Source organism: Colossoma macropomum, unplaced genomic scaffold (genome assembly GCF_904425465.1).
Source record: "Colossoma macropomum unplaced genomic scaffold, Colossoma_macropomum, whole genome shotgun sequence".
In the NCBI taxonomy this organism is placed as follows: Eukaryota; Metazoa; Chordata; class Actinopteri; order Characiformes; family Serrasalmidae; genus Colossoma; species Colossoma macropomum.
This window is the reverse complement of record NW_023494810.1, coordinates 17931106-17950736: the sequence shown is the minus strand read 5'-3', so window position 1 is coordinate 17950736 and position 19631 is coordinate 17931106. Positions and strand designations below refer to the sequence as shown.

Genomic DNA, 19631 nt, shown 5'->3' with positions numbered 1-19631 from the left:
CCTAGCTATGGCAAATGGGTAAACAAAAGCTACTTATAAAGCAACTTACAACATTCTGTATTAAAAAAATGGTGATTGTATCTGGCCCTGGGCATAAACAAGCTTAAAAATTCATTTACAGCCTCTATACTGTGCGCCTCTGCACAGAGTTCTCCACCACCTCTCATGACATCACTGACCCCACACCTCCACTTAGACAGTCACTGAGATCAGTGGTCATTAGCATACAAAATCAACTCCCTGAAAAATGCATTTTCTTCACAGAGGAGTAAATGGCAGGATAAAACACATATACAAAGGCTGAATTAAGGTATTGTTTGTCTTCCAACATCTTGTTCCATTCTGAAGTATAATAAAACTGACTGTACATTATTATTTTTCTTTTGTTTTTTTCTAAAGCAGAGTGGAAGCAAGTGAATTTCAGATTATTTGAGCACTAAATTAACCAAGCTGTGAAGTAAAATGCTGTAGTTCACTCACGGGTAGATAACAGATGAGAATTACAAATGTGTGAAAATACAGTAATCGAATGCACTGCAAAGAAAAACTGAATAGCTTTGTGTGCTGTTGGTGCCGTACCACCGTAATTAAACATGGGGCCTCTCAGTTGTATGGTTAGTGTAGCTCCTTAAAATCGGAAGAGATTTAGAAATTGTGATTGTACTGTATGTGTAACCCCATAACAGAATTGTCTTAGTGTAGAGTCCAGCAAAAAGTGTGAAAAAGAAATTCAGAGTGGAGTACTGATTTGACTTTCACAAGTTCTGTACAATTATTGACTTTCTTTAAAATACTTCATGTGCCTTCTCCATACTAGGGCCAGACTGATATGAACATTTTGTCAGAATACAAACTATATAACTGATTATGTCAGCCATTAAAGTTTAATCATCAATGGTACATCATTAAATATCATGTTGGCCTTTTTTATTGGCAAAACAATATGTATGCAAGAAAGGTGGTATGCAGTAAGGTTGTGTGGGCAGGGCAGGGGGAATGCATGCATTAGGGCAGTGTGTGCATTAAGTATCTCACTCAGCAGCTCAAAGCATCAGCCAGAGAAATGCCAGCAGGCTGACAGATGTGCTACACACATCTTTGCACATACATCTATACACACTGGGGCTGCACAGTGTATATACTATACTAGTTGTCTAGTTATCATTGTCATTTACCATAGTTACCACAGCTTGCAGTGGTACATTTTGAAGTGGATATGCACAGCTGAAGAATTTGTATTGTATTTGAGCCTCATGCCAATGGCACAACTTCTGCCTTGCACTTAAAAAAAGTAATGCATTGAATTTACATGATTCAAATGTGTATATATGCATAACTTTCACATTAACTCAAAGTATAAACACAGTTTTGTATTTCAGTCTACTTACTTTCAGAAATAATTGTGATTGTAAAATGTTATTCATATGAAAATGATGTACATGTCTAAATCAAGTTAATTCAAATATATATTTTTTTAAAGTAAGTTCAATAATTATGATGGTAAGGAGGTGTAGACCCATATACGGACCCTGGATGTTTAAGAGGTTACACAAAAAGGGGTTTCTGAATTACCTGATTTTACTGTCAGTAAAAGTAGTACTACATCACACTAGTGAATATGCAGTGACCCAAATGCATGCATGATGCTTTATGCTAAGGCAGGTGTGGAAATGGTTACGTTTAGCCATAGCAGATATATGGCACATGTAGCAGCAGAATTAAATATATTGTATGGCTTACTGCTGAGAAATGGCAACCTTGTCTCTTGATCTCTGTCTCTCTCCCTCTTTGCTTAACGTAATTTGACTAAAACCCCTCTAATCCTTTCAGATAATCTGTCAAATGGTCCTCTCCCTCTTCTCTCCTTCTCCGTCTCTCTGCGTCTACCTTTCTCTCCCTGTGCCTTTGCCCCCCTCTCATTAAACCGTTGGCCTGGCAGACATTAGCCAATGCAAAAACCAGCCCCACTGACATCAACTGGGTCATTAAGAAACTAGCACAGCACTAAATTAATCTTCTCATCCATGTTTTTTTTCAAAACAAATGCTTTTACTGCCCAGGCTCCATCTGCAGTTGGTGGATATTTCCCGTTCAGTAGTTACAGATTCAGCAAACCGATTCTACTGGAGTAGAGCACTGTTTAAAAAATTGGAATCAATGTTTTCAGTAACAGAAATCTAGTTTTGTTGTCGATGCACACAACTTAATAACATGCAAATAAAAACAGAAAGAAGTGATTTATAACGTCAGAAAATCCAGATTGTTACCAGTGTGAAGTTCTAAAACCAGTGTCTGTCATGGAATGGGGGGGGTATTAGTGGATAACTTACATTTGTGAAAGCACCATTAACATTAAAGACATTTTGGAGCAACATATGCTGCGTATAAGGCATTCGTCTACTCAGGGACAACCATGTTTATATCAACATGACAACACAAAGAAACATTCTGCAAGTGTCACAACAGTTTGGCCCCCATGATTGCTAGACTGGCCTGCTTGCAGTCCAGAACTTTCTCCCGTTTGAAAATGTATGTCTTATTGAGTGTAAAATATGACAACAAAGGCTGCACAGCTGAAAATATGTATTGCAGAAGAACAGCAAAAATTCCACTTTCAGAACTGGATCCATCGGTGTCTTCAGTCCCTAAAAGATTATTAGATAAAGGAAAGGTGATATAACACAGCGGTAAATATGCTCCTGTCGCTTCTTTTTGGAAGGTGTTGCAGGCATCAAATTTGGAATTAGGATATATTTACAAAAAACTTTGAAAATCATAAAGTACAATGTAAAATATTGTGTTCTTGCATTGATTTTAATGCAATAAAGGTCAAACAGAATTTACTGATCATTACTTTCTGTTTTTTATTAGCATTTCACATACTGTCCGAACTTTTATGGAATTGGGTTTGTACTTTCTCACGAAGGCTTAGTTTGAGCTCTTGAGACACTTTCAGGGAGTTATTTTCTGGAATAAATGTTTATGTGCAGCAGAGCACATATAAACAAAATGACTCTAAAACAACAAGGTTTAATTTATCCGTTTTTTTTAATACTTCATTATTTTTTACAAAAACTAAATATTCATTTAATTTTTAAATAAAAACTAATTATGGAACACAAAACTTAGTTGGATTTAACATAACAGGCTATAGTGTCCTTGAGGGCCTAGAGGCTATAGCTTTAGCATTTGATGTCAGCAGCACGTTCCAAAAAAGTTGGGACAGGGGCAACAAAAGACTGGTAAAGTTGAGTAATGCTAAAAACACCTAGTGGAACATCTCACAACTAATTAGGTTAATTGGTAACAGGTCAGGAACATGATTGGGTATGAAAACAGCATCCCAGAGAGGCTGAGTCTTTCAGAAGTAAAGATGGGGAGGGGTTCACCACTCTGCATGGTAAAATAGCGTAACAATTCAAGAATAATGTTTCTCAATGTAAAATAGCAAAGAACTTGGGGATATCATTATCTATGGTACACAATATCATTAAAGATTCAGAGAATCTGGAGAAATCTCTGTATGCAAGGGAGCCAGTAGTGGCTGGCTGTGACCTTCAGGCCCTCAGGCAAAATTGCATTAAAAACAGACAGGATTCTGTAGTGGAAAGCACTGAATGGGCTCAGGAACACTTCTGAAAACCACTGTCTGTGAACAGTTTGTCTTTGCATCCACAAATGCAAGTCTACCATGCAAAGAAGAAACCATACATAAACAGGATCCAGAAATGCTGCCTGAGCCCATTTAAGATGGACTGAGGTGAAGTGGAAAAGTGTCCTGAGCTCCGATGAATCAAAAATTTTCATTATTTTTGGGAATCATGGATGCCACGTCCTCTGGGCTAAAGAAGGAGGGGGAAAATGGCTTGTTATTAGTGCACAGTTTAAAAGCCAGCATCTGTGAAGGTATGGAGGTGCATTACTGCACATGGCATGGGTCAATGTATATTAATGCTGAATGATATAAAAAAGTTTTGGAGCAACATATGCTGCCATCCAGATGATGTCTTTTTCAAGGAAGGCCTTGTTTATTTCAGCAAGACAATGTCAAACCACACTTCAGCACATATTAAAACAGCATGGCTCCGTAGTTAAATAGTCTGGGTGCTAAACTGGCCTGCCTGCAGTCCAGATTTGTCACCCATTTAAAAACATGTGGCGCACTATGAAACAATTAAATATGACAAAGGAGACCCTGAACTGTTGAGCAGCTGAAATCTTATATTAAGCAACAATAGAAGAGCAATTGGTCTCCTCAGTTCCCAGTTTCTTTGTACTATTTTTAATCACATATAGGGTTCAAATGATTTGCACTGTTCTTTTTTACATTTTCTACAGCTTCCCAACTTTTTTTGGAAACAGGGTTATAGTTATGTATATATATTTTATCCCTATGTAAATGATCTGAATCACTCAGTGCATCACTTTTTTTAGTCTTCAACTGCATCCTCTTTTTGAGGGTAATGGTCAGTTTGAATTCATCTGATGAAAGTTTGGTTTGCTTCTTTTTCAGATTCCCCAGATCAGTTATGCTTCTACGGCTCCAGAGCTAAGTGATAACACCCGCTATGACTTTTTCTCTCGTGTGGTGCCCCCTGACTCCTTCCAAGCCCAGGCCATGGTGGACATTGTGAAGGCCATGGGCTGGAACTATGTCTCCACACTAGCCTCAGAGGGAAACTATGGAGAGAGTGGAGTGGACGCTTTCCTCCAGATCTCCAGAGAAGCAGGTGCAGAACTCAGTCCCTAAAGGGCCCATATTATAGAAAACCATACTGAACATTCTCTTGAGAAGTTAGGAAACTTACCATTCACTCCCCACAGAGGGAAATTATGCTGCAAAAATCACAGCCTTAAACACCTTTTCATATGATCACCCATTCAACCTCCTGCAATTTAGCCTCGCCCATTCTTGTTGAAGCTTTGCAGAGTGCTGTTCCAGCAGACAGTCAGTTGCAGAGTGTAAAATATGGGGAAACGGTTACATTGTGTTATTCCTGCCTGTAGAGAAGCAAATGGATCACTGCAGCCTTCCAAATGATATATATATATATCCAAAAAACTCTGGCAAATCCAGAGTTGTGTATTGCATGTAGGTATTAGTACAGAGTTATGTTTTTGCCACTTCTCTAAGTTCAAGGTAGGGTTGGGCATAATAGCAATTTTTTATCTTTATTGTGATAAATTCTCTGAACAAATTGGATCAAGGATATGTTTGCCCTGTTTATCGCTCATCTCAGAATATGTTTCAAACTGACAACAAAGCATTTCTGTATGCCTGCTAAATGCAATAATGGAAAGTTTGTTTTTCCCACATGAGTTCAGCCTGCACTTGAAAATTTGTTCCACACTTTGGTCTGAATTGCTGTCTGAAGAAGGTACAACACAGGGCAGCCAATCAGAACAGAGGACAGTTATTTATATTCATCTTAAAGACACAATAACAAAAACATCCTGTTTAATTCTAAGGGATAAAGAAAAAAAGACTTTTCAGATTGTCTGTTTTAGCATCTATTTTTGTTAGTTAAAGAAAGGCTTACTTTGGGAAATGTGTTGTCATTGAATGTTGTATGTGTCGCTTGCCTCCATCTAGGAGGTCTGTGTATAGCCCAATCCATTAAAATTCCTAGAGAGCCAAGACCGGGGGAGTTTGATAAAATCATTAAGAGGCTAATGGAGACGTCCAACGCCAGAGGAGTCATTATCTTCGCTAATGAAGATGACATCAAGTGAGTTACTTCTGTCATTATTCAAATTTTCAATGGACGTGGGATGCGGCCTAAGTAGAGTTCTGAGTGATGTCATGAGTAACACTTATATTTAAAAACAAATGAACTAAATAAATAAATCTAGAAAAAACCTGGAGAAATAGCCTGAAGACAATGATAAAGAAGGTCATAGCAGTATGGGAAAGCAGAAATGCAGATGCTAATTCTAGTGATAGCATGAATGAGTCTCACAAGATGGAATTCTGTTTATCATCAGAGAGTCTGGGGCTGCAAACAAAGCAAACCAATGGGAAACAAATGTGTCGGCAAACTCACGAGGATATCTTACTTTGAAAAAATACTGCTTCAAAGAAAACTTTTAAAGATGGGAAAAAATACTTTTCTTTCAGTCCAGAGATTATTACACTCTCAAAAGCTATGTCACAGCACACACAGCAGGCAACTGCTCAGAAACATGTTTTCCATCGGATTGATGAAATCCACTGCACAGAACACAGCTGTGCATATAGCTAATCAGAATGGAACTGATAAAATCCTACTACTTGTGGTCAACAACATGCAACAGATATTATGCTCTCCATCTACATGCAAGCATCTGAGACAAGCAGGAATGTATGACAGAATATAAAATAAAGCATGCAATATCCCAATCATTTCATGGAAGTTTCTATCTTGTTTACACTAAGAGCCATACAGAGTCATAAAATCATGAAGATCTGTCAGGAATGTATGCATGTATGTACTCAGTAATATTAAATGCAGAGAAAGTCATTTGCTTTTTATCTGATTTTTATCTGATACCACTTGAAGCCCCTATTTTTGCTCATGCATATATTTGACTCGCTGCTTCCTGCTTGGCATGGTGGTGCACGCTAGTACAAGATATAGTTTAGCTGTGAAAAAGATTTTTAATGCGTTTCTGAAAGATATGTGTCTAATTTAATTTTCCCAATTTTTCCATTGTGTTCTGCTCGCAATGTTACAAGAGATTAAAGTAAAGCATAGCAATCACATTGTCATGAAATGTCAATATAATTCCAGTCAGGTGTACTGCATGACAATCAGGTCGTTAACATTATGCTTGTAATTTTGGCATACACCATAAGAACATTACAGGCCTGAATACCTGACCCCTGCAGTAAGGGGGTCTGATGGCTCTGTTATGCTGTGGGCAACATTTCGTTCAAATGGTTTGGGTCCACTTGTCCCCTTAAAGGGAAGAGTCACTGCAAACCAATACAAAGGTATTTTGACTGATCAGCTTTACCCTATGATGATGAAACATTTCTATCTTGATGGGAGTGGTCTCTTCCAGGACAACAATGCTCCCATCTACAGGGCATAAGGGGGTTGATGAGTATGAAAATGATCTAAATGTAAATCAAATGCTACAGCTTTCACAGTCACGAGATCTCAATATAGTTAAAAAAATATAGGACATTCTGGACCATCACCATTAAAAAACCAACTGAGGGAATATCTTTTGGAAGAATGGTATTCATCTCTCTAGAACAGTTTCAGATTGTCCCCATGTCAAGCCTCCTGTTTAGAATTATAATTATTCCACTCCAGCTTTAGCTCCACCCGTGCTCCACCTGTTCATCATTACCCACACCAGTGGTTCATTCCTAAAACTGATTACAAACCCCATATTTGCCTTGGCAAAGTCTTGCTGTTTCTGTGCATTTCTGAGGGTTATTCTTGTGGGTTTATCCCTTTAGTTTTGACAGTTGTTTGATTTTGTTCTGGTTGTGATTATGGATTTGTCTGGATTGTCACTGCCTGTTCTTTGACCACTGTCTGTGATGATCTCGTCATTTTGTAGTTGATGTCAAGTAAGGAACTTATTCAGTTTGTTTTAAATCAGTATGTCTATAACAGATTGTCATTACACCTAGAAATGTGACGCTGAAGTCCATCTTTAAGCTGAAATAATCCATCCTGAAAGCTAATGGCTATAAAAAAAATCCCAACAGTATTCATGATTCCTAGAAATAGCTCTGGTAAAGCACCTTACACAATCCTTTATAATGATTTCTGTTTCACATTTTGTAATACAATGTATAGGGTGCCTAGTTTTTAAAATAATGACTTCTTTTAATAAGCCATGAAATCTAGAGATCCATGAAAGGTAAGGTCAGATTAGTAATATTTGTGATTAGCAAATGTATTATTATTATTATTATTATTATTATTATTATTATTATTATTGGTGCTGTTGTTTTTGTTGTTGCTGCTATCATTATTATTAACATTAGTTTTATTCATTACAGTTATTATTATCAGGAGATTTATGAAGGTTATTGTTAATTAATTATCTGTTGTAGGCGGGTCCTTGAAGCAGCCAAGAGGGCGAATCTCACAGGTCACTTCTTGTTTGTGGGCTCTGATAGCTGGGGGGCCAAAATTGCCCCCATCCTGAATCAGGAGGATGTGGCAGAAGGAGCGGTCACCATCCTGCCCAAAAGAGCGTCTATAGAGGGTATGAAAACATCGTTACTGTGCAAAAATCAAAAGAGTCAAAAGTTTTGAGTTTTCTCACTACATGAACTGCGCTAGTTAAACTAATGAGATAGGGAAAGGCTCTATGTTTGAATTTACAATTTTCCCCTTAATCCAAATAGAGTCAGTCAGCCAAGACATGTTAGCTTTCTTTAATTGTTAGCGTTCCAGTCCTAAACACTTTCAGACTTTCAGCTGTATTTCTTTTTGTCCCCAAAGTTCTTTAAAATGTTGTCACCGTCAAGACAGGGAATTGTATCTTAACAACAACTTTTCAGGAAAAGAAAAAAGTTGTTAATTTTTGCCTTAGTGCAGTGTCTGTCCTTTCCAATGTTTTTGATGATTTTTTTTTCCTGAGCCAGTGTGTGACTTCATGGGCATAAAACATGAAGCATAACTTAACTTAGGGGATAGTTACGATGAATTGTGTTTACACTGGTTACAGTGTATGGATGATGCAGAAATGTATATATCCTAACATTCAAAACACTGTGTTTAAAACAAATGCAAAATGGATTATACAATTCATTGACTGTTCTTAGGAACTTAAGACACATATTACTGAATAAATCTCTCAAAATGTGTGTTAATATGCTATTAGACATGTTTTTTCCCATCTTTATCAAATTACCCTATAGACTCTTAAAATGAAAAAGTGGTAAATAGTTCTTGGATCAGATGTACAAGTAAAACATTACATTGGTACAGCATCTTTGCATTATGTGTAGTTTCTGTAAACTTTAAAAAGGTTATTGATTCACATGCACATCTCCTTTATGTTGAAAGGACAAGCGTTTCATTGGCTGGGTCAGGTGTGTAGAGTGAAAAAACACAAAAAAGTGCAGCGCACAGAGTCGAAGAGTCACCAATACTGGAATTGGGAGCCCCTGTTCTATGGCATTAATCCAAGGAACTGCGTTGCAGTATTGAAAAACTAGAGCTGCACAATGTATCTAAAATGTTAAATTATATATACAGTTGTGCTCATAAGATAACATACCCTGGCAGAATTTGTGATTTTTTTATATTTTTTCAGAGAATAATAATGATAATACAACAACTTTTCTTTTATTCATGGTTAGTGGTTGGGTCAAGCCATTTATTATCAAACAATTGTTTTTGCCCTTTTTTAAATCATAATGACAACAGAAACTACCCAAATGACCCTGATCAAAAGTTTACATACCCTAGTCCTTAATACCGTGTATTCCCTCCTTTAACATCAGTGACAGCTTTAAGTCTTTTGTGGTACTTGTGGATGAGGCACTTTATTTTCTCAGATGGTAAAGCTGCCCATTCTTCTTGGCAAAATGCCTCCAGTTCCTGTAAATTCTTGGGCTGTCTTGCATGAACTGCACATTTGAGATCTCCCCAAAGTGGCTCAATGATATTGAGTTCAGGAGACTGAGATGGCCACTCCAGAACCTTCACTTTTTTCTGCTGTGGCCAATGACAGGTCGACTTGGCCTTGTGTTTTGGATTATTGTCATGTTGGAACATCCAAGTGCGTCCCATGCGCAGCTTCCGGGCTGATGAGTACAAATTTTCCTCCAGTATTTTCTGACAAAATGCTGCATTCATCCTGCCATCAATTTTGACTAAGTTCCCTGTGCCTATGTAGCTCACACATCCCCAAAACATCAGCGATCCACCTCCGGGTTTTACAGTAGGGATGGTGTACTTTTCATCAAAGGCCTTGTTGACTCCTCTCCAAATGTAGCGTTTATGGTCGTTGCCAAAAATTTCAATTTTGGGCTCATCACTCCAAATAACTTTGTTCCAGAAATCTTGAGGCTTGTCTCTGTGCTGTTTGGCATATTGTAAGCGGGCTGCTTTGTGGCATTGGCGTAGTAAGGGCCTTCTTCTGGCGACTCGACCATGCAGCCCAAGTGCTTCCTTATTGTGCATCTTGAAACAGCCACACCACTTTTTTCAGAGAGTCCTGTATGTCAGCTGACATTATTTGTGGGTTTTTCTTTGCATCCTGAACAATTTTCCTGTTTTTTTTTCAATTTTTGTTGGTCTACCTGACCTTGGCTTGGTTTCAACAGAATCCCTCATTTTCCACTTCTTAATTAGAGTTTGAACACTGCTGATTGGCATTCTCAATTCCTTGGATATCTTTTTATATCCGTTTCCTGTTTTATAAAGTTCAACTATCTTCTCCTGCAGATCCTTTGATAATTCTTTTGCTTTCCCCATGTCTCGTAATCCAACAATGTCAGTGGCAGCACTGGATGAAACATGCAGGGGTCTGTCAGGAGCCCAGTAACTTACTGACTCTTTATACACACACACTGATTTACAAGCAAACAGATCACAGGTGAGGATGGTTACCTTTAGTAGCCATTTAAACCTGTGTGTGTCAACTTGTGTGTATGTTATCATGACAAAACTTCCAGGGTAGGTAAACCTTTGATCAGGGTCATTTGGGTAGTTTCTGTTGTCATTATGATTTAAAAAAGGGCAAAAACAATTGTTTGATAATAAATGGCTTGACCCAACCACTAACCATGAATAAAAGAAAAGTTGTTGTATTATCATTATTATTCTCTGAAAAAATATCAAAAATCACAAATTCTGCCAGGGTATGTAAACTTATGAGCACAACTGTATATATATTATGAGTCATATAAAGTCATAAAGTCATATAAAGGGTAGCAAGTGTTTTCAAATAGTGTGAAAAAAGAGGAATGATAAGGTTTTGACCTGATTGTCAAGATATGCATGTGGATGAAGTTAATGAAGTGTAATCAAATTGAGATAAGATTCCCTGTAACTGCAAGGGTTCTTTTCGGATAATGACGTATTATGCTTTTGAACCCAGCAAATTCAGTGCCCTTTTTCTAAGCTCTTAAGCTACTAATTAGCCATTTTCTACTTTTTCAGGCTTTGACCAGTACTTCACCTCACGCTCTCTGGAGAACAACAGGAGAAACATATGGTTTGCAGAATTCTGGGAAGACGATTTTAAGTGCAAGTTGACCCGCCCAGGCATTAAACTGGACAGTGGCCAGAGGAAATGCACAGGTCAGCAGAAACATTTTAAACATCTATATCAGACCAGTCAGACTCATTCTTCAACCTGTGGAGCAGAAACTGACATTTAACAGCTACAGATTTTTTTTATTTGTCCAAACGCAAATTACAATCACTCCTGTTTAAAAGGTTTTCTGTGTGATGGGGCATATAAATCATATAAAGCCAGTCAAGATTAGATTTAGGTTCAGACAAGCATAGTTCTGACATAGAACATACAAAATACAATACAGATTCACAATATACATTATTCACATAACATAGCAACAGTAAATAATGACACTGTAGACGACTTAATTAAACACATAGCATGCAAGTACATGGCAGGACATCTGTACTCTTTTTTTCTGACCATTTGTGATAGAGTGATTCAATTAATGGGGGGCACCTATGATCTTGGATGATTTGCTGACAATATTTGTTGAAAGATTATGTGTTGATATGTGTGACAGTACAGCAGGGGTGTTTAATCTTATCCGCAAAGGGCCGGTGTGGCAGCAAGGCTCTGTTCCAAACAAGCAGAAGCACACCTGAGTCGGAATGGGACAGCCCTGAAGTGCAGTAATAGAAGCTCTTCAATGTTAAAGCTAAAGCCATGTGTATACTATCAGACTATTAACACAATTTTTCTGCTTTAGACACCCCTCAAATATCCCCAATCACAAATACCTCAAACATCTAAATACCTGCAAAACTCGCTTATATATTCACACATAAACATTTACCTTAATACCCATGTATAAGCCACCTAAGCTTTTAACAGCTTTTACATTTCAAGCTTATTTCAATTACCTTGACTTAAGGGGGCTATCAGTGTTTGTTTTTCAGTTAATGGTTTTATATAATGGTATAGGCTGGTATTAGCTGTCAAATAAAGAAGATATTGATCATTTCGATTCAGAGATTTTTGCACTTTTTTACGTTTTTTATGGTTGAGCATGAGTTGGAAGAGGCTGAGGTAAAGTTTTCTCTCGTACCAATCAGAATTATCAAAAAAAAAAAATCAGCGGCTCGTTACCACAGCCCCTCCCCACACAAACCAAAGCCTCTGTTATTATGCCTGACCAACTGCCAGTGAGCAAGCCAGCAGGCATTTAAAAAACACTTCTCAACTGTGGTAAAATTACTGTAATGCACAGTTTTAATAAGAAAAACATGTCTGCAGTGTCTACTGTGTTTACTGTGGGATTATTTACATTGCCATGATTATGCCACTGTCAGTCACTGTGTGTTCTGAACAAATGACCGGGGTGCAAAATACAGGGGGTTATAAAACCCAGGGGACTCCCTGAAAATAAACTTATGACATTATGCTGTCTGTTAGGGTAAAATAGACACTCAAACATTTTCACAAATTTAGGTAAAGGTCATTATTTAGCTGCTTCACCCACAATCGGTGAGCTTCTGTCTTTGGCATTCTTAACTAACTAGATATGCAGCGCTGGTCTGGCTCAGGGTGGTGCTGTAGCAAATTGGTTCACCCAGTTGGTCCTTTATAGCCTAACAACTATGCCTGGGATGCAGCTGCATATTTGTAAATCTGAAAACCTGACCAATTTCCCAAAAGTTTGGAAGAAAGAATGAATTGTTACTTGTTTCACAAACCAAAGATGCTAGAGGAAATGTGTCTTAGTTAATGTCTGGAAGACCACATTACCAAACTACAAAAGAGCATTTCTGGAAGAAGAACTATTAAACCAAACATTTTGGTGCCATCAAAGCTAGCATCAGTGCCGCTATTGTGAGAGAATTAGCAATATGGAGTATCCAACTGAGATCAGACACCCCAAGTACCAGGGGGTATTTCGCACATTACTAATGACCCATGAGAGCATGAAGAAGAAACATAGAGAACAATCAAAACGCAGCAGTATTTTTATGTTTTTTATGTTGTAGAGTGAAATTAACTGGTCTTCTTATTGTGTTTGCTGCTGTTTTATGCAGGAGAGGAGCGGATCGGCAGGGATTCTCCATATGAGCAGGAGGGGAAGGTACAGTTTGTCATTGATGCAGTTTACGCCATGGCCCACGCTCTTCACAGCATGCACATAGACCTGTGCCCAGGGTCCACGGGCATCTGCGACAGGATGGACCCGGTGGAGGGCAGACTGCTACTAAAATACATTCGTGCTGTCAACTTTAACGGTCAGTACAACTTTATTGCTGAGCCAAGGCCACCAGGTGTAGTTTCCACTGGAGAGCCCATTTTTTGCCCTTTTTTGATTTAGAGGTTGTGGGGGAAATTTCACAGCTGTCAAAATTTAGATGACAGAAAAATGATTAGACTATGGGGCTAATTGATAAAGATCAATATAAAGTAGAACTACACCACTGATATATGGATCAGTGGGCTACAACTATTTCCATACCATGTTACTCTGTTACACTATGCCCTGTTTGATGCAAACAGTTTATTAACCTGGATTTGGTAATGTTAATGAAAGAAAACAAAAAGTCTTCAGTATTGTGTTTGTATTTCATGGCTTTTGTGTTCCATTTAAGAGAAGACTGAATTAAGTGGAAGATAAACTGGTTATCTGGAATTAAACTATGCGATTATACACACGTTAAGGAGGTTTTAGATGAAGCAGGAAAACTGCTTGCGCTGGCGATGCTATTGTTTGCCTGTGGAGAGAGCAGTGCCGCTTCTCCTTGACATTGCGCAACCTAGAGCGTTGCGGACCGCTTGGATTTGCTGCATTGCCACTCTGTGTTTCTACCTTGGTGCTGCTCTGAAAGTAAATTCAACTTTCAGTTAAATTCAACTTTGACCCAGTTTGCTGGTTATCTTTCCAAAGCATGGGAAATGAGAAAAAGTGTTATACACCAGGAGATTTGTTTTAAAATTAGATACATGTTTTACTGCAGGTGGATATACTGTGTCAGGTGTTTGGTTTTCAACCTTACACTTATTGACGTATACTGATGGCACAGCACCATTTCCTAGATATTCCACGATCAACTGTGAGTGGTATTATTGAAAAGTGGAAGTGTTTAGGAACCACAGCAACTCAACCATGAAGCTGCAGACTACGTAAAACAGGGGTGTCCAATCTTATCCACAAAGGGCTGGTGTGGCTGCAGGTTTTCACTCAAAACAAGCTGGAGCACACCTGATGCCACCAGTTTAATCAGTTGGTTTCAGTCTTCAAACTGCTGATCAGGTGATCAGCTGATCAGGTGATTTGCATTGTTGGAATGATAACCTGCAGCCACACTGGCCCTTTGTGGATAAGATTGGACACTCCTGACATAAAGTTACAGAGCGGGGTCACAGAGCACTGAGGCACATAGTGCATAAAAGTCACTCTGCTGACTCAGTATCTGCAGAGTTCCAAACCTCCTCTGGCATTAACATCAGCACAAAAAACATGCACCAGGATGTTTCATGGCATGGATTTCCATGGCCGAGCAGCTGCATGCAAGTCTTACATCACTAAGCACAATGCCAAGCGTCAGATGGAGCGGTGTAAAGCACGCCACCGTGGAAACGTATTCTGTGGAGTGACAAATCATGCTTCTCTATCTGGCAGTTTGATGGATACCTCTGGTTTTGGCGAATGCTAGGAGAACATTACCTGTCTGACTGTATTGTGCCAACGGTAAAGTTTGGTGGAGGAGGGAAAATGCTATGAGTTTGTTTTTCAGGGGTAGGCCCAGGCCTTTAGGGTCCAGTGAAGGGAAATCTTTATGCTTAAGCATACCAAGACAATTGTATGCTTCCAACTTTGTAGTAACAGTTTGGGGAAGGCCTTTTTCTGTTCCAGCATGACTGTGCCCCAGTGCACAAAGCAAGGTCCATAAAGGCATGGTTGGGTGAGTTTGGTGTGAAAGAACTTGACTGGCCTGCAAAGAGCCCTGACCTCAACCCCATCAAACACCTTTGGGATGAACTAGAATGGAGATTGCAAGCCAGGCCCTCTCGTCCAACATCAGTGACTGACCTCACAAATGCTCTTCTGGATGAATGGGCAAAAATTCCCACAGACCCACTAAAAAGTCTTGTAGAAAGCCTTCCCAGGATAGTGAAAGCTGTTATAGCTGTTGTTATATGTTGTTGTAACCAAATGGGCTTTCCAATGTAAATGCATAAAAATATCAGTATCAGCAGTAAATATAATTAGTGAAGAGCGTATGTGTCAAACATGGCCAATGTATTTTTTACTATAAAGTAGAACGGCAAATATTAGAAAATGAAAGGATATTTTTGATCTGTAAATAAAGAATTAATAGGGATGTGGACTTCTTTCACTGCTTATTTTGGGAGGCTGTACTTTAGCCTGGCTGGCTCTTGCTGAGATTTATTATATTCTTCTTGTCTTCTTATTGTTTGTCAAAGTGTTTGCATCCTGCAGGCTTTTTTACTGTAATTCAAGAGGGGAAAACAAGCTGAGAATGTAAAAAAATAGGTGATGGGGAGTTTATCTAAGAGAGGAAAACCTGTGCAAGGAGAAGCTGTTTTGGAAGAGTGCTGTTTGTGTCCCAGGGGTCAATGAAAAGTGGAGGATGGATAGGTCAGCATGAAGAAGAGATTGACTCATTCACTTCAAGCCTGAAGAACACCACTAATGCACTACTGTTCCATGTCTTGTCTTTAAATACACCACTCTTTCTCTCTCTCTCTCTCGACCTCCCTACCCCCCCAACCCCCATTTCCCCCAGGGTGTCCTCTTTCCAAACACTAGACGCATTTCCCCTTTTCAGCACCGTCGCTCTGTGCAAATCCTCTTTCTTTTCTTCTTTCTCTCCATCTCTCGTCTTTGAGTGCACAGAGCTCTCTATGAAAAGCTGGTGCCACTGAGTTTTTAGTGTTTTTGATGGCTGTGGTCATCTTTCTCTCTCGTGTATGGATCTCCGCTCGACTGTGAACACCTCAGGGCAGCCAGGGTGAATCACAATCACTTTAAAGAAGATGCTCCTGAATGAACAAATAGAAGAACTGTCGTCATGTTGGTTTATAAGGTTTTGCTTTATTCCCAAGGGCGTCATTGGTTTTAGAAGTGGAAGGACAGTAGTTAGCTATCTACTTAAGCCAACACTAAAATAATTTTTAATATGGATGTTTGTTAGCTAATTGTAGCTTTAGAAGCTGTTTTACAATTTGGAGCAACAAAAAGTATTTATTTCTGATCATATGTATTTTTAGACACTTTATGTCAAATATTTGTGACTTTTCTGTACAGGCTCAATAGTAACAATAACATTAATAATAATGTTAATGCTGGCTAATGTAGATAACCAGATCACTTCATTTCACTATGTATAGCCTACTGTTGGTAACTAACAAACTAACTAACAAACTTTAATTGATTGAATACATTATTGATATTAGTGCTGCTTATCCTGCCATTAAATGATTTACACCTCCTTTCTTCTTTTTCTGTTGAATTGTATTTTGATTTTTGAATATTATTGAATATTTCAAACAAATGTTTTGCTTATTCATCTTGATCATAATAGCATTCATCTAGTACACTAAGTTAACTTATGTACATATCTAACCATAAGTATGGGTGCAGCAAAACTGTGAAAAAGGGATGTAGTGTAACCATGGAAATGGGTGTAGTCTAACCATAGTGATAAGTGTAGTGTAACCATGGAATTGAGTGTATCCAATGCTCCATATATAAACCTATGCTTACTCCTCTTGTAGAGTGAAGGAAAAGAAACATTAGTTGATGTTTTTCATGTTCTAATCTGCAAACATCTTGCACCCTGAATTAAAATGGAACAGCTCACTGCACATTTTCAGAAGTAAATCTGTACTGGTTTATGTACATGCCTTTGGAGTCACCTTCAAATTATAATTACAGCTTCTGGCTCAAAATATCTGTTTAATAGTCCTAAAAGAATAGTGCCTGATATCTGCAGTTTGCTCTAAGGTGGATTCGCTGCTGTGATCTGATAATTAAACATGTTAAGAAATTTGTTAACTTCCTAATGCAAAACTTCCTTGTGTATGTGTGTGTGTGAGTGTGTAAATAAGCTCCATTTCCAGATAGGGTGTTAACTCCCAGCCCCTGTTGGCTCCACAGGCAGTGCAGGTACTGGGGTTATGTTTAATGAGGACGGAGATGCCCCGGGACGTTACGATATCTTCCAGTACCAGCTCTCCAACACCACCAACCCAGGATACAAAATCATCGGCCAGTGGACCAACCACCTACGACTCAGTGTAGGTGTCAGGAGAGTTCTAACGATGCTAAAGATGTTTGTGATTTGGTCCAGTGTTTATTTTTAACAAGTCATTTGTCAGCGAAAAATCGAATTTGCACATTTTTCACTTACCTTGTAAGAAACTGAACTGTCAAGATATGGTGTTTGGTGTCTGAAGTTTGCTTTTTTACGTCTGTGCTGGAGGTATGAGGCAACTGTATCTAACAAGTAATAGAAGCTGATACTGCACTTAGCATAACTCGAAAGTGTTCAGAATTACATCATTTTTGACCTCTGGGCATTCAAGCTACAAAGTGGGGAAAAAACATGGACACCTCCATGAAAGCGAGTATTGTTAGCAACAAGCTTGAGAGCTACTGTTAGCGGTTAAAGTTCCATCTTTAATGTTTAATGATTTAAGTACGTTCTTAAACAGAAACATTTATGGTAAATGTTACATATTTAACCAACTACTGTCTGTATGTTGAATGGTCTAAAGCAAAAACTGCTATAATCTCATAAAAGTAGAGAAATGGTATTTATTACTGTTGACTGTGAGTAGCAATGTTGGTATGACATCTAACACTGAATTTGGAATTGATGACACTTTTCCAACTTTCTGAGTATAGATTCCAAGTTGATGGGGCTTTTTTTCTTTGTTTTTTCATAGTCAGAAATTCAAAAATTAGTTGGGCAAACTACCTTACACACTTGCCTCAAACCATATCAGCTTGTTAAGTAATCTCAAATAGATTTGCTCATGTTATGCTCTTTCACCAGACTATTCCCTTAAGAATGGCACAATGTAAACATGTTTGCCAGTAGATGAGATATTTTGACATAAATATTCTCTTTTCTTTTTCCTTGTCCATGTCTCTGTAAGGCGGAGGACATGCAGTGGTCAGGAGGAGACAAGCAGGTTCCAGACTCGGTCTGCAGTTTTCCATGTGAGCCAGGTGAACGGAAGCGGATGGTGAAGGGTGTTCCGTGCTGCTGGCATTGTGAGCTGTGTGATGGATATCAGTTCCTGCTGGATGAGTTTAACTGCGACATGTGTCCGTTCGACATGCGGCCCACGCCCAACCGCACGGGCTGCAGGCCCACACCTATCATCAAGCTAGAGTGGAGCTCTCCCTGGGCCATTATTCCAGTTTTCCTAGCCGTCCTGGGTATTCTAGCTACCACCGGCGTCATTGTCACCTTTATTCGCTTCAACGACACACCAATTGTACGCGCGTCTGGCCGAGAGCTCAGCTATGTTCTGCTGACTGGAATCTTCCTCATCTACCTCATTACATTCCTGATGATCGCAGAGCCCGGCGCAGTGGTGTGCGCGTTTCGCCGTTTGCTGCTTGGACTTGGCATGTGTATCAGCTACGCCGCTATGCTGACCAAAACCAACCGCATCTACCGCATCTTTGAGCAGGGCAAGAAGTCTGTGACTCCGCCCAAATTCATCAGCCCCACCTCCCAGCTCATCATCACCTTTATCCTCATTTCAGTGCAGGTATGGGGCTGAGTAATATAAACTTTCATTTCATGGAATATATGGGCTGCAAGTAGATTAAGGGTCTAAGCACAGTGTTTGTAAGGATTTTTCTTCTTTTTTTCTGATTCTGCCCTATAACAACTTGAACAGGCCAGACTTTAAGTTACACCCTTCTAGCTTGGTAGCATTATGTACTGGGGGAGAGAGTCAACAGGAAGTACTCTCTCCCATTATAGATAAGACTGCTTATCTTAAATAGCACACTGCAGCACAGTGTTTTGCATTTAATCGTATTTGTAGGAACAAAATGCTTGCTTCTGCTGATTCCTTGGCATAAATGAAACTAAAAAAGTAAATTTGACTTTAATTGCATAACTTACTTTTGCAAATGAGTCCTAGGTTTTTCGACCAATCCTCACAAAATTGGTGTAAAACTATTTGTAAGAGCCTGAACCTTAGCAATTATCAAAAGCATGATGTTTCTAAACTGTATGAGCACCAAATGTCAATCAGTATTTCTGAACTAGAGCATAGTTGACTATAATGGCCAAAACTCATGAACACTGTCAGAAAAAGATAAAACTTGACATGCTTACATAGGAGATTTTGGGGAAAGACATCCGTTCGTACAAAAAGGGGTAACAGCTAGGTAGCTGTTTCTCAGTATGGTCAAGCTGACAATATGCATGTTGTATCAAAGTTAAAGTCAGTTTTAT

General features: G+C 38.9%; 1 protein-coding gene across 1 annotated transcript in view; it reads left to right on the top strand.

The window, feature by feature from the left end:
- grm6b (glutamate receptor, metabotropic 6b) overlaps positions 1-19631 on the top strand; it is a 44781-nt gene that overhangs the window by 8408 nt on the left and 16742 nt on the right. Inside the window, exons 2-8 of the mRNA XM_036559417.1 lie at positions 4514-4730; positions 5594-5729; positions 8057-8211; positions 11121-11261; positions 13215-13415; positions 17306-17451; positions 18316-18933. Of these exons, the coding sequence (XP_036415310.1) occupies positions 4514-4730; positions 5594-5729; positions 8057-8211; positions 11121-11261; positions 13215-13415; positions 17306-17451; positions 18316-18933 (1614 nt within the window). The remainder of the gene's footprint in view (positions 1-4513; positions 4731-5593; positions 5730-8056; positions 8212-11120; positions 11262-13214; positions 13416-17305; positions 17452-18315; positions 18934-19631) is intronic.